The sequence below is a fragment of the Manis javanica genome, chromosome 15 (assembly GCF_040802235.1).
Source record: "Manis javanica isolate MJ-LG chromosome 15, MJ_LKY, whole genome shotgun sequence".
NCBI lineage: Eukaryota > Metazoa > Chordata > Mammalia > Pholidota > Manidae > Manis > Manis javanica.
Window position 1 is genome coordinate 86,488,974 of NC_133170.1, and position 15,699 is coordinate 86,504,672.

General features: G+C 54.9%; 1 protein-coding gene across 11 annotated transcripts in view; it reads right to left on the reverse strand.

The window, feature by feature from the left end:
* HIRA (histone cell cycle regulator) overlaps positions 1-15,699 on the reverse strand; it is an 88,874-nt gene that overhangs the window by 11,863 nt on the left and 61,312 nt on the right. For all 11 annotated transcript variants that reach the window (XM_036993327.2, XM_036993326.2, XM_017675870.3 and 8 more), the window contains 9 exons: positions 12,642-12,846; positions 12,190-12,294; positions 9,732-9,880; positions 7,633-7,794; positions 7,043-7,101; positions 6,585-6,690; positions 5,131-5,253; positions 4,522-4,685; positions 2,948-3,036 (listed from right to left, as the gene is read on the reverse strand). In XM_036993327.2, the coding sequence (XP_036849222.1) occupies positions 2,948-3,036; positions 4,522-4,685; positions 5,131-5,253; positions 6,585-6,690; positions 7,043-7,101; positions 7,633-7,794; positions 9,732-9,880; positions 12,190-12,294; positions 12,642-12,846 (1,162 nt within the window). The remainder of the gene's footprint in view (positions 1-2,947; positions 3,037-4,521; positions 4,686-5,130; positions 5,254-6,584; positions 6,691-7,042; positions 7,102-7,632; positions 7,795-9,731; positions 9,881-12,189; positions 12,295-12,641; positions 12,847-15,699) is intronic.

Below are 15,699 nucleotides of genomic sequence, written 5' to 3' on the forward strand. Positions count from 1 at the left end.
CCGCAGCTCTAAGTATTTGTCATGGATACCAGGGACCACAAACAGACCAGCAATTTTAGGCAGTTTACAGAAGGTAGAAAGTAGGTGGGACCACATTGATGGTGCTCCTGGGAAAAGCCCCAGTGAAGTGTCCTGCTTGGAGTTGGCAAAAAACAAGGAGCAGGAAGGACAGGGAGAGGAGAGTGCATGGCCGTTAACTGGTGGCCAGTCTGTGCCCACTTACCTCGCACCACACTAGCCTAGAGTGTTGGCCTTCAGGCTAAAAGAGAGACTGCCAAGCAGAGCTTGGGCTGATGTCCCAGACTAAGGCTCCCAGAGTGCCTGCCGGGTCTCAAAGTGAAGCCCCCATATCTTGGGTTTGTCAGGCACGTATCCACCTGTCTCCCAGCCAGCAGATGCCCTGTCAGGCTGCCCCAGAGGTGGGTGTGCTGGGGAAACAGCTCTACTCCTGCAGGTGATTCAGAGCAATCTTCCTGTTGAGGGTGGGGGACAAACCTGGACAAACAGAAACAGCTCTGAGAGAGCTAATGTGCTAGAGATGAAAGACAAAGTAAACGGTATCAGGAAGGAAGACATCCAAACAGGGAGGCCTTCGCCTTGGGAACATTTATTGATGAGGAAGAGCCTGCGTGTATTTCTGCCAGACTTGAGGCCCTGGGAGGACCAAGAAGAAGGCCAAGGTGAAAGTGGGGGGTCCCTGGGATATAATCCCTCATTCATGCTGGCACCCCAAAGGATGCACTGTCGAGTAAGGGTGAACTGGAAGTAAACCAGCTCACACACCAACTAGTGCCCAGCCTGCAGTCCCTGGACTGGGCTGAGGGCCCTGCAGTGCTAGTGCCTCAAGAGCTGGCAGCAGAAAATGCAGGTGTACATCATGTGAGGCTGCAAACCATTTCTACAAATAATTTTCAAATACCGTATCCAGCAGAGTTAAAAATGACCAGGTACTTGAGGAAATAAGATAATATGAGTGAGAACCAGCAGAGACATTCACAGGCGACAGAAACAGACCTACAAGGGCTCCTGGTACTACAGCGGTCAGACACACAGCTCTGACATCGGCTGACTCAGCTTATACGACTACACACATAAAAGACTAAATTGAGTATCTGAGGGAATTGAAACTATGAAAAATGATACAGCAGATTTTAAGAAAAGAGGACACGACACCTCTCTGATGATGGGGAAAATGGAAGGGATGATAAAGAGAACAAAGGAAAATCCACAGAATGAATGACAAGGACTCGTGAATCTTCAAAACACCGTGACAGGATCCCCAAAGAACTTACAAAGCGATGAACATCAAACTGGCAGCAGAGATTTTAGCAACAACACGGATGCTGAAAGTCTGTGGCACCATACCTTCAAAGACAGTGGACTTTGAACTTAGGATTCTATTAACCAATCAAATTAAGACCCATTACAACAAAATAAAGATGGAATAAAAACCACAGGAGGCCAAGCACACACCAAGGCCTGCAGAGCTGTGAAGACTGACCCTCCAACCTTTGTGACCTTGACCGCTTTCCCCCTCCCACTGCCACTCTTGGCTGTTCCCCCTGCAGTGAAAGCCCCTCCACCTCAGGGCCTTTGGACTCGCTCTTCCCTCTGACTGAATGTTGCCCCCCAGGGATCTGTGGGGCTTCACCCCTCACCTTTTCTGGTCTCTGCTCAGTCAGTCAGGGAGGCCTTCCTTCATCACCCAATATAAAACAGCATCCTGTCGGCATTCCATATCCCCCATCCTCTTTGCTTTTGTTCACAGCACCCCTCCCCATCCAACTTACTACCTGTACTTGCTCATTTGATTGGAATCTGCCTGTCTCCACGAGAACGTAGGTCCACGAAGGCAGGGCCCCTGGAGGCCTTGTGCACCGCTGCCCGCCCTGGGCCTGCGCCCACGCAGACAGAGCTCAGAGGTGACTCTGTCATTCATCAGTGACTGACTAAAGCAGCGGAACTGCCTTTGGGTCCACGACCTCTCCCATCCCTGCTCCTGTCCCACCTCAGTCAGTGTACTGGCATCCGTCTGTGGCAGCCGAGAAAATCCGGAGGGGACCGCACGGTCATCACTCTCTCCCCCTCACCGACTCCGCACCCACTCACCCACCCGCCGCCCAGCACATCTCGCCAGTCTTGCTGGTTCTGCCTCTAAACCACATTGAATCCGTCTCTTCTTCCCTCTGCACAGCGAGCTCACCGATCCGCGTCCCGTCCACCTACTGCTGGGACTATTGTAAAAACCAGCCGGCTGCTTTTCCATGTCGGTTCACATCACCTCTGCACAAACTCCTCCAACGGCTCCTGTTGCTGAGACGAGAACTCCAGGGACCCACTGCCTGCTCCTACCTCTCGCCTCATCTCACACCACCTTCTCCTTTGCCTACTGTGTACCTCGCCCGCGTCACATCTGCTGTCACCTCTTCCTGGAAACTCGCCAGGCTGCGGCGCGGCCGGCTCGCTGGTATCCTTGGGTTGCACCCTCAGGGTCCTCTCCCGAGGCCTTCCCTGGCCACTCTTTCCCAGGCACGCTTATCTTCTTGCTCTGCTTATTTTCCTTCTCAGCACAATATAGTCTAGAACTATCTCACCGACTGACCGAACTGCTTCCTTTCATGTCTGCCTCTCTACGGGACTGCGAGTTCTGTGAAGGCAGGGAAGGACCGTCCATCCTCTCTACACAAGGAATCCACAGCCCCTGGCAGGCAGCTTTCCTTAGCTTAGGTGCCTGGCTGAGTATTCCTTAGGCCTCTGATGCCAGGCCCACCTCCTGCCAGGGGTGCAGTGCTGGCACCCAACCCTTTCACTGATGCTGGGACTGAACGCACTGTGCTGGTGAAGCCTAATGTGGAAGAATTTCAAAGCGCTTTGGCTTATTTAAAAACACGTCCACCTTTACTTTTCAAGAGAGTATTCTTGTGGCAAGAATGAAAGAAGCACCTACCACTACCGTTGACTCCCACTGGCTTCCAGTGGAGTAGTGAACCGGACCCAGTAAGTCCTTGCATATTTCTCGGAGTCGGTATTCAAACCCTAATTACAGAAAAAAACAAACAAAAAAACAAAAGAACAGAACAAAACAGAAATAGGAACACATTACAAAAAGAAATAAAAAATCAAGAATATGCTAAGTTGTTGTGGATATCAAAGCAGACTGAACCAATACTTATTTTATTGCCTACAGTGGGCAAAAAGCCTCTTGCACGTCTCTGGGGCGCTGAGACCCATAATGACAGATTCTCACTCACTCACCCTTGACAACAAATGGAGTGGCCCCTCTGTGTGCTGGGCCCACAGGAAAAATGAGACTTAGCCATCTCTGGGATAAACTCCCCAAGGTAATGGGAAAGCATAGGAAATTGTGGATGGAGGGGAGTGGGCTAGTCAGATTTGAGAGAAGATGTCCTGGCAGCAGTGTGAGGGGTGGCTGGCAGGGTCAGGATGCAGCCTGCAGGAGGTAAGAGATGGCAAGGGGATAAATTCAGACTGAGGAGGTGGTGACTGAGCGGAGAGGACAGGAGAAGCAGGCGTGGGCCCATCGACTCAGGTTATGGGCACAGCCACGCAGAGTGCGAGAACGTTGGAGGCAGAATCTGGGGGTCTGTAGGCACTGGGGGCAGCTGAAGCTGTAGGGAATGGATGAAATCACCCACAGATGAGGGTGGAGAGTAAGAGGATGAAGCTGGAATCAGTGGAATTTTAGGAGTGGGGTCTTCCTTTAAAACTTGAGTCCTCCTTTTACGGTTGAGGAAGCAAGGGACAGAGAGGAGGTGACTTGTGTATGGACACTGGCACAGATGCGTGGAAGAAAGAGAAGCAAGCAGAAGTGATCCCACAAATGGTGGCAGGCCCCAGAGGCGGCGGTGACCTTATGCGGGGCAGCAGGGTGAGCGCTGACCAACACCAAGATGGAACCAGCCAGAGAGGAGCCAGAGGAGAGGGTTCTCCGGAGGAATGGGTGTGAGGCCGCATGTGCCTGGAGCACCTGGCAAAGGTGTGGGGGCCTGGGGAGACTGAGCACTCAGGACGGTCAGCGACCACACAGACTGAGCAGGAAGAGTGCACGAACTCATTACTGGAGCCTGCCGGGAGGAGGAGGGCCCTCGAGTCGGTGAGCCATGCCTGTTGTCGTCAGGGGTGAATGCACACAGTCATGTCATCAGAGGCCACATGCTGCTGCCAGGAGACGCCTGCCCCAGGGTGACTGGCTCCCTGCCCACTAACACCCCAGGGTGCGAGGGAGGTGGGGTGGGCATCACGCCTGCACCTTCAGAGCACGTCCTTCCCTGCATCCTCACCCCACCCCTGCCCACGGCCTGTCCTCCACTCAGGGGCTCGGAGCCTGTGGAGGGGTTGGGGGCCTGAAGAGCTCAGGCTGGGAGATGGGGAACGGAGGGCCCACCTTGCTGCCAGGGAGCCAGAGTTCAGATGGCCCAAGGCCACTGCACCTCAGAAGGCTCAGAAGGGACAAGGGCTGAGCTGGGCGCGAGAGGCTGGAGGGGCCACCAGGGGCCTCACCTTCATTCACGAGGTACCTCGCATAGAGGAGGAGCCAGTGGCGGTACTCGTGGCTGGACCGCAGGGTGAGCGCTGCTGCGACCTGACTCTCCAGGTAGGCCAAGGTGGTCTCCCGCTGCACCGCGTGAGGCACGGAGAAGAGCCGGGCTGCCTGCCTTCCCGAGCTGCGGAGACCAACACAGCACACACCGTGAGGCCGAAGCTGTCCCAGTGTGCCCCAGGCACCAGTGAGGAGCAGAGGTGGGCAGGCGTCAGCTCCGTCCCAGCCAAGGCCGTCCTGGTTACGCTGGCTACCCCAGATGTATCCCACTCTGCACCTGCCCTCCTGGCTGGAGGTGGCAGGCCAGTAGCCCATTCCCCTCACTCAAAACACTGCCTAACGTGGGTGTTCCTGACCTGTAGCACACCAGACAGCCATCTGGGCTCTCAAGTGACAGGGCTTATGCCCCAGCACCCTGAGATATTAGCCCATGTGGGCCCACAACCCTTGGCCCCCTCAGCCTGCCTGGCTGAGCAGTGGCTGGGCACATGAACAGGCAATCAGAGTGGGCCTGGGTAGGACTGTGCCTTCCTGACCTGGCCACCTTCCCCAGCACTCGGGTTACCTACGTGGAGGCACGACCCTGGACTATGGCTAAGGGTCCCGAGCACAGCATGGCATCCTGGGGAGGCAGGCTGCTCCTGAAGTCCGCACATTGGGCCAGGGAGTCCTGCTTGTCAGAAACGAGGTTCCTGGGAAGACAAAGGGAGGAGCAGAGGTCAGAACTCGGAGGCTGCCAGAGGCTGGTGACAGGGCTGCCAAGAAAGCAGCACCATGTGGCCTGCCAGAACACCAGTGGAGGCAGAGTGCCACTGCATTCTCAGCACAGGGCCCCGCTGGGGCAGGTTTCACCGCAGGAAACACTGGGGACAGTGAAGGTCACTGGCTGGGTTCTTGCTTCAGCCTGGGAACGGTTCAGCCCCACGGTCTCTGTTCTTGGGGACGGGGGCCTGTGTGTGAAGTGTGCCTGGGATGCCTGCCTGCCCGGGGCCCACATGGCCCGCCCTCGGAAGCTTTAGGGAATGCCAGGGGTCTAGTGTCCTGAGCTTCCACAGCGGCCAATCAGGCAGTGAGCTCTTTACCTTCTCTGGACCCTTCATATCTCTGTGAAGAAAACATTCTTCACGCACTTTTAAAATAGCCAGGTGCCTTTATAAATGTGTCTGAAATATGGAGTCAACATTTCCCTTCTTAAACAACCATGTTGTTCCATTATTACATTAATCACATAATACATAACATTTTGTAATTTGGAAGAGCAGGGAGTGGGGAGTTTTAGGATTTTTTTTTTTAAACTCAAGAAAGAGATCTCAGTGTGAGGATAACCTTGTGCCTGGCGACTGGAGCAGAGCAGAGCCGCGAGGCAGAGCCTGGCCGCAAGGACCAGAGGGGCAGGCGGAGGAGGAGGGTTTCTGATTGGCTGCTACACGACATGCACGATCCGTAGGTCTGGGTTAATACCTCTGACGAACAGAAAAGGGCCCCGAGCTCCGAGATGGGCAGAGGAAAGGTGCTGACCACCACACGTGGTGAGGGACGGGTCAGCCTCACCGAGGCACAGAGTTAGTGGGAAGTACCACTCGGCTCCTCTGTGCGACAGAAATGGACGAGTGGTGGCAAAGCTGTTGTGAGGCTGACTCACCTATGCCAGCGATAGCTAAGAAGGCCGGGCTGGAAATAAGATCGAGAACCATGACCATTTCCAAACGCCTATTCTAAACAAAGCAACCCAGAGAGCAATGTGGAAGAAGGAAGGTGTCCCTGTGCACAGGCCCTGAGGCAGAGAGGCCGGGGCCAGGAGCCCCCCCAGGACAGCGGGGCCTGTACCAGCAGGTTTGAGACCCACCTTCCGTAGCACACAGAGCCCTGCAGGGCTGTCCCTGTGGCCTCCACTCTAGGGTCTGAATCTCAGAAGCCAGGCCGGGCAGGCCTGCCAGGACCAGGAGCCTTTGTTCAGCCACCCTGGGCTCCAGCTCAAAAGGACACTCCCCCAGGAGGGCTGGGCTCAGGGTGGCCTGCTTACCATGTGGAAAGTGACGGATCAAAGCAGTATGCTTTCCCATCGGACAGGTTCATCACTGGGATTCCGTGCTGCGTCAGCAAGATCTGTGACACTGTCATATCACTTCCTGGGGAGACACCACAAGAACGGGTCTGCGCTGTGTTCTGATCGGCGCTCACACCAAAGGCCGAGTCTGAACGTGGCCCCACGGTGCCGCAGCAGGCGCCTCAGGACTGACACAGTGGCCAGTGGCGCGCTGCTCCGCTCTGCGTGTGCTGCTCTCACCACCACCCACCAGGCTCTCGGGCGCCTCTTGAGGACTGGTTCAAATGTGCCCCCGAGAGGCTGTGTCTCCCCACAGCATAACTGCACACCCTGCTGGGCTGGGCCCAGGGCCTGTTCCCCATCAGACCTGGGACTTGAGCGGCCCGGCCCCGATACCCTCCACCCACCCAGGGAAGGCCCACTGCTGAGGTTACCTGCCAGGATGGAGTGGAGAGACTCTTCTTTCACCACAACTACCTGCCTGTGAACATCCCTATGAGGCAGACAGGAAACAGCTTACTCTCCAGCTGGGGTAAATGCCTCAGAGCACGCTTGGTGCTCAGACATGGTGCACACCCACCCCCGGGCTCTCCGGAGACGGTTCTGGGCCACAAGTGGCTTTTGCCCCCCATGGGCCACTATACTCCCTCCGCATAGCAGAAGGCCTAGGCAACAGAACTGTGGGGCCTGCCACCAACACCACGCCAACTCTGGAAGATGTGTGGCCACGTTCTGGCAGCTGAGATACCATTTCTGGACATTGGACATGCAATCAGGCACCGTGACTGTCACCCGATTTGCTCCTGTAAGGACGGTAACAGGGGCCAGGCAGCCTGCCCGACTTCCACTTGTACATCTTCCCGCCCCCGACACAGGGTGGCCACCAGAAACAATGTGCGACTTATCATGGCCTCCACGGGCAGTAAGATCCCCGGGCCAGCAGGGCCCGAGGACGTATCTGCTGGGGAGCTCTACAGAGCCCCATCCTGCCTGGAGCCTGGCCCACCCCAGGCCTGCCTCTCACCAGACGGACAGTGTGGCCGCAGCAGTGAGTGCCATGACGTAGGAGCCCGTGCAGTGCAAAGTGGAGACAGGGGACGGCAGGAGGATGGGAGGGAGGAGGCGGCGACCACAGGCGGAGAACACTGACAGCATCCTCTTTTCACAGGCCACACACACCACATCGCTGGGGAGGCAGAGGAGGGACAGGCATCAGATGACCGGGAGCTGGGGCCCAGGCAGCTGCCCTGGGGTGCAGGGCCTCCCCATTGGGCTGCCCTACGCCACTGGCCTTCCTGGGAGCCCGTGCAGCAGAGGGAGACAGGACCGCTGCCTGATGGCCACACATGAAGGACACCTCATATGTCAGATGTGGCCAAGCAGCACCCACCCGACAGTCTTCTGTCTGTGATTAGCTAGACCAGTCCTGAGAAGGCCTCTTCCAAGACAGGCTGGGAGCACTGGGGGAAGGGAGCAGTGGGGGATCGGTGGGGCATGTCCCTGTACGGGGTGCCAGCTGCATGCCGGAAGGACTTCACAGCTGGGTTTACAGCGGGACACGAGAGGGGTACCACTCCCTCAGCAAGGACACTTCACAAGCAAGCACGTGGGTGCTGTCAAGTCCTCCCCTCTGAGCAGCCACTAAGCCCCTCAGGGATGCTCCCCACAGGCAGGCTGCTGCCTTCCAGCAAGGGCCCCCCAAGAGGCCCCAGGACTGGGATGAGGCAGGAGCCGGGCTCCAAGAGGAGGGAGCAGGTGTGCAGCCAGCAGCGAGATTCTGGCCCTAGCAGACCTCCGGCAGCCCCGTCACGTCACTTCTCTTTCGCTCAGCCAGTGCCTGTGGTCTGCATGGGCGGCAGGCCCACAGCAAGGCCAGCCAAGGAAGGGGCTCTGCTGCCCACCTTTACTTCCCCAACACTACTGTTACTGGCTGCTGGACAGGGAGCACCAAGGGAGGTGCCGCTGCTTACAGAGCTGTTTGAGCAGGGGGTTCTCGGAGAGAATCCTGTCTGACTGTCTCTGACGAGCAAAGCCTCCCTAAGCCGGCTCGCTGCATAGCAAGCGTCAATCGGCGGCGGCAGGGCCTGGGGGGCAGGTCTGCACACTGGGCTGGGCCTGGGCCTGGGCCTCTGGTCCCTGGCAGGCCTCCCCAGCCGCTGCTGGGTCACCATGGAGGAGGCTGTGTCAACAGCCCGCAGCCCCCAGGCTGGGGCATGTTAGCTGCTTCACGGTGGGGATGAAGAGGGGAGGCCATGGCAGCACACAGCACAGGCTTCTGTGCCCTTCGTGGGCACCTGGGATTGAGAGCCCAGCCTACTCATCTTGGGGCAGAACAGGAAGGAGGGATAGAGTGGTGGTTCCTTCTAGGCTCAGCCTTACACACCCTCTCAGGGCCCCTGGGAACCCTGACCTAAGGGGGAAGGCCAAGTGCTTGCTGACACTTGAGAAAACATTTCACATGTAACTTCATGATAAATGATTACGAGTCCAATTTAAATGAGTGTCTCTAAGCCAATCATCTTCAGAAAATCCTCATGGGAGTATCAAACCTGGGTCCTGACCAGGGGGCCCTGTGCCTCAGCAGGCCTCTGGGGAGAATGCCCGTCCTCTTCCCGGATGGACGACTCTGGGGATGTGGCCTGGAAGCCCAGGGGAAGACACTGAGTGACCAACCACTGAGTTAAGGTCGCCCCTCAAAGTGATGGATCTGGGAACATCTGGGCTGGGGACTCCGGTGATACTCATCCTGACTTCCTTGGAAACCTGGGGTCCAGGGAAAGAACCAGCTCAGGTCAGAGAGAACCAGGCAGAGCTCAGCCTGGAACCAGAACTTCAGAAATGTGTTCAGACAATGGAGTCAGCATGCCTGGATGGAAATTCTCTGGGACTCAGTTCCCCCACCTGGAACACGGGGACGATGAAGCTGACTTCACTGGGTGTGTGGGGACTGAGATGACAGAGGCACATGCTTGGCCCAGAGCAAGGCCTGTGCAGGCCTCCACGGAAGCAGGGGGACAGGGGCACACCCCCCCTGATGGTAACAGCACCGCACAGTGGGGCACACAGTGCTTGCTTGACGTGAAAAGTGGGGTCGAGAGGCCAGGTGGAGGCCTGTGCCCTTACCAGCTGCCGGCGGCGGTGAGGATCCGGCTGGTGAGCACCGTCTCCCACTCCTTCCCTTCCCGGTTACACTTCAAGCGGCTCAGCTTCACACCCCCCACGGTGGTCACTTCGTTCTCCACCTCAATGTACATGGAGGGGTCGGAGCTCACCTGGGGGGAAGCACACTTCTTTTCAGGTGACAGTGGCCCCACTCAGCCTTGGCTCATGGGACAGGCGGGATGCTCAGGGGCCCCCTGGTTGGGGGAAGACAGAGAGGCAGACAGCTGGCTGGCTAACAGGAGGGTGAAGGCAGGGGGCCCAACAGGACAGGCAGGAGGGCCAGAGGTCTGCATGTGCAGCACCCAGGGCAGGGAGAGTGCTGGGAGCTGGTTTCTGTCTTGTCATCCCTGTGGTGGTGCAGAGAATCAGTATCAGAACTAAAGACCCCAAGGCCTCCTAACCCCACCACGTTCCCCCACGAGGGGGAAGGCAAGCGGCCTGCCCAAGAGCGCACCATCATGGAGGCCACAGCGAGCTGGGGACAGAGGCGGGAGTGACACAGGAGTCTCCTGCCTTCTGGCTGAACTGAAGGGTCTTCAGGGATCACAGGCACTAACAGAGTGTGGGCTGGGTCCTGGAGGAAAAGTCTAGAAAATCCTAAGGTTCTTTCCAGCTGCTCTGGCAGGGAGCCTCGGTCTGCTCACTGGGGGCCAGCCTCACAGGGGCGTCCCGAAGAGTGTGCACTCGAGGGCCTGGTTCGGTGTCTGGCTCCGCAGGGGCTCCGCCTCAGCCCTTCTTTCTGGGTAGCTAACTGACATACTCCGTATGGAAAACTAGGCAGAAGACTGGCTGTGGCCGGGAGCCAGGCCCTGGCAAACCAAGAGGAGCCCCGGGGAGCACTCAGCGGTCAAGGCCCCGTGGGGCTGTCAGAGTTTGTGGGGGCTCTGTGTGCCCTGCCCCAGCTCACATCACCGACAAGAAGGAACTATGGGAGGCCCTGTGCTGGGGTCCAGAGGACCTGCGGCAGGAAGGAATGATACCCGTGCTTCAGGGCCCACGAGGGGCAGCCAGGCTGCGAGCTGGGCAGCCAGGCTGAAGTGACCTACACACCAGTCCCAGGCTTCCTCAGGAAGTGCACCTAGGTCAGGGGACAAAGGGCAGGCGGTGATGACCTGGTCCAGGAGCTGGGCCAAGAGACTTAGAGGGCCCCTGGGTCTTAAGGCATATCTGCTCTAGAACTGTGTTTTGAATGAGCACATGGTCACAAGCCTCCGCTGTCAGCCCTGATGATGATGCTGCTGGGCCCTGCGAAGTGGAGGGCCAGCAGGCTGGCTGGGAGACAGACCACTGCCCCACAGCCCAGCAGACACAGAACCTGAGGGCCAACTGTGGAGACCGCGGAGGCTTCCAGAGGGGACATGAGATAAATCTTGAAGGAGCTGCCATCCAAAGATGGCAGCAGGGACTACAAAGCCACATGGGGGAAAGAGGCATCGGGGGACAGGGCGGGAGCCCCAGGGGAAGAGGCCAGCAATCTTGCTAAGACTGGGTGGCTACCCTGATCAGCTAAAACTTCCCCCAGAAGGATAGAGAGACAGCGGAAAGCAGCCCTTAGTCAGTTTAACAACCCAGGGTTTACAAGGGTGGTGGGCGGGGAGTGGAGAGGGTACACACACAGGCTGGGGGTGGGGAGAGGAGAGGGTACACACACAGGTGCACACACACAGGCTGGCGGGTGGGGAGTGCAGAGGGTTCACACACAGGCTGGCGGGTGGTGAGTGCAGAGGGTTCACACACAGGCTGGGGGTGGGGAGCGGAGAGAGCACACACACAGGTGCACACCCACAGGCTGGGGGGTGGGAGCGGAGAGGGCACACACACAGGTGCACACCCACAGGCTGGGGGTGGGGAGCGGAGAGGGCACACACACAGGTGCACACCCACAGGCTGGGGGTGGGGAGCGGAGAGAGCACACACACAGGTGCACACCCACAGGCTGGGGGGTGGGAGCGGAGAGGGTACACACACAGGTGCACACCCACAGGCTGGGGGGTGGGAGCGGAGAGGGTACACACACAGGTGCACACACACAGGCTGGGGGTAGGGAGCGGAGAGGGTACACACACAGGTGCACACACACACAGGCTGGGGGTGGGGAGTGAAGAGAGCACACACACAGGCTGGGGGGGGAGCTGAGAGAGCACACACACAGGTGCACACACACAGGCTGGGGTTGGGGAGCGGAGAGAGCACACACACAGGTGCACACACACAGGCTGGGGGTGGGGAGCGGAGAGAGCACACACACAGGTGCACACACAGGCTGGGGGTGGGGAGCGGAGGGAGCACACACACAGGCTAGGGGTGGGGAGTGGAGGGAGCACACACACAGGTGCACACACACAGGCTGGGGGTGGGGAGTGGAGGGAGCACACACACAGGTGCACACACACAGGCTGGGGGTGGGGAGTCTGCTCACCTGCAGGGTGAATGCTCTCTGGGGGCCTGGCACAGGCAGCCTCAGTGCAGGTGCTGGTACAGACAAGCACACAGCGTCCTTCTCTGCAGTCAGGGCAGCTGGCGACTGCAAAAGCAGAAATGTCCCTGAGCCCTGCCCCTGCCCTGTAGACAGTGTCAGGCAAAGGTGCATCACCCAGAGGTGAGGCGGGGCTCATTCCCCGGCAATTCACACTCGGCGAGGGTGAAAGCACAGGGGAACGCTACAGCGATCCCCACTTTACACCCCGGGTGGCTGACCCCAGGGAGCTGGCTCAAGGACTGGGTGGGGGGGAGGGCGGCCTGCGGGCAGGTCGGGGCGAGCACGTCCCCCAGGGGAGCGTGCGTGTCCGGGCCGCCTGTTCCCCCACTGATGAGGCACACTGAGGCTCCAGCACTGAGCTCACAGGGTGAGCTCACAGGTGCTGGCCTCACCTGGACAGACAGAGACACAGGCAGGAGCCGGGAGTCCTTCCGAGGCCGCCCTTTCTTCTTCTTCTCCACTGTCTCCACCTCAAGCTCCAGTTTTCGCTTGGACAGTGAGGACGGCTTGGCCACAGGGACCTTCTCGTCGCTGTCACTGCTGCTCTCCAGCAGGTCCCGGGGCCTCGGCTCTTTCACGAGGCTCTGCTCTTTCAACCTGCATGAACACAGACACCCGCGGCTTTGTCCACGCAACCATTAATTTTATAATAAGAAAACCCATACTTATGCCCAAAAGTTGATAAATAAAAAAGTAGGAAAGGACTTCTGGTTTTTCTCCAACATGTGAAAAGTTTGAAAGTTGTCACTCCCATCCTCAAAATAAGACAAAGGCTGACAGTCTGAAAATCAATGACTCTTCTTAGATCCATCAGGAAGTGAGGTCACAGGACAAATTGTGGAAAGCTGGAGCGCGAGTGCAGACAGCCACAGCTCACCTGGAGCAGAAACCCTTCGAGCCCCACCGCGCAGGAAGACTTGGAGTGACTGATACACCGCTAGAGGTGGAGAGCAGGCCAGCTTGGGAGCTAAAACTCCTGGGAGCCCAGGGTAGGAGGACACCCACATTTTTTTGGTTTTTCCCTCTAGGAGTTCCCCCAGGCTCTCATTGGGTGATCAGGGATAGAGAAAATCCCGTGTGCTTTGGGCTGGGGGATGGGGAGAAGCAACCATGTGAAACACATCCAGAATTCTGTTCCCCTCAGCAAAATCCTGCCCTTAACGGAAACTACTTTACTAGAGCCTGATATGCGACCTGTGGGCAGGACAGTTAACCAATTACAGTTCAGCTGCATAGGTAGGGGTACACGTACACACACACACACACACACACACACACACACACACACACACACACACACAGGAACTCTTCCAAAGGTCATAGCTTGGGATACACACACACACACACACACACACACACACACACACAGGAACTCTTCCAAAGGTCATAGCTTGGGGTACACACACACCCACACACCCACACACACACACACACAGGAACTCTTCCAAAGGTCATAGCTTGGGGTACACACACACACACACACACACACACACACACAGGAACTCTTCCAAAGGTCATAGCTCAAGGACTCTGGTACAAGAAAAAAGAGGAGATTTAATCACGAGATAATACAGTACTTCGCCTCCCTAGCATCTCATCACCAACAGGGCTCCAATATAGGAACAGTAGGTTACAACTAAGCTGAAAGACAAAGACTCTATTTAACAAGGAACTTCTAGGGAAACTCAAAGGTAACGGAGACTAGTGCAAGGACACTGGGGGAAATGGAAGCCTCTGACACTTACAGGAAACAGTAACATGGCCTACCTCTTACCTATATAAATGAAACTTCATACTAAAGGCCTCTTTAGATCAGTTCCTGCTGCTCAGTACATTATGTTTAGTTTTCATAAAAAATTACAAGGCATGGTAAGAGGCAAAAACCAAACTGAACAGAAAAATAAATAAAAACAAATAAACCACAGTCTTAAAAGATGAAGAAACCATCAGAACCAGAGTCAGACATGGCTCTGTCAGATTTTGGAGTTATCAGGCATGGATTTTAAATAACTATGGTCAATATGCTAAGGGGTCTAATGGAGAAAGTGGAACAATATACAAGAATAGACGGGTAATGTAAGCAGAGAGAATATAATAATAATGATGATAATAGCTGAGAATAGTAAGTGTAATGATAATAGCTAAGAATTTTTCAAAACTAATGAAAGATACCAAGCCATAGATCTGACCTGCTTAGAGAACACAAAGTGGGATAAATACCCCAAACACTACACCTATACATACTACCCTCAAACTACTGAAAACCAGAGACAAAGAGAAAACCTAGAAAGAAACTGGAAGAAAAAAACACTTTACCTATAAGGGACAAGGTAAGAATTAAATCTGAAAAATAAACCCACCAGCCTAGGACTCCATATCCAGTGAAGTTATACCTCAAAAGTGAAAGAGAAATAAAGACTTTCTCAGACAAAAACAAACAAAAAAAACCACAAGAAATTTGTTGCCAGCACACCATTCTGGCAAAAAATGATTAAAGTTCTTTAGTGCAAAGGAAATATAGGTCAGAAATTCAGATCTGCATGAAGAAAGCAAGACTAGAGAAGGAATAAATGAATATAAACGTTTTTCTTATTCTTAATTAAAAGAGAGAACTTTTTGTTTAAACTAGTAACAGCAACAATGTACTGAATGATTATAGTTTGTAAATAAGTGAAATAAATAAATGGTAGCAATGTTAGAAAGCATGGACAGGAAAAATTGGGAATACTCTATCATAGGTATGTTTAAGTGGTAAATATCTTTTGAAAGTGTATTTAGATTAAAAATGTTTATTGCAAACCGTAGGGCAACCATTAAAAAAAATCTTAAAAGCAGTATAATGTGCTGAGAGATAATGTAAGAGGTACATTACCTAACTATCTAAAGTATTGTTAGATCATGCGAGAGGAGAAAAAATGGAAGCATATAAAAATGCTCAAGTAAAATCAGAGAAGGCAGAAAAAGGACGGGGTGGACTAAAAAAAAAAGAAGGAACAGTGTAAGGAATAGAAACAGTTCAAGATATGGTAGATATTAATACAACTATACAAATAATCACTTTAAATGTGAATGTTCTGAATATACCAATTAAAAGACACAGATTGATGAAAAGGATAAAAAAGACTGAAGATTATGTGGTCTACAAAAAATTCAGTTTAAATATAAATACATAGATTAAAGGGATAATTCCAAATCTATGACATTCCGGCAAAGGGAAAACTATGGAGACGATAACAAGTGGTTGCCAGGGGCTGGAAGGAGGGAAAGATGAGCAGCCGGAGCACGGAGGACTTTGAGGGCAGTGAGACTGCTCTGACACGGTAATGGTGGGTACTTGTCCTTAGAAATTTGTCCAAACCCACAGATTGTACAGCTCCAAGAGTGAACCCTAATGTAAACTAGGGACTTTGGGTGACCATTGGTCCATGAGATTCATAAATTATTAACACA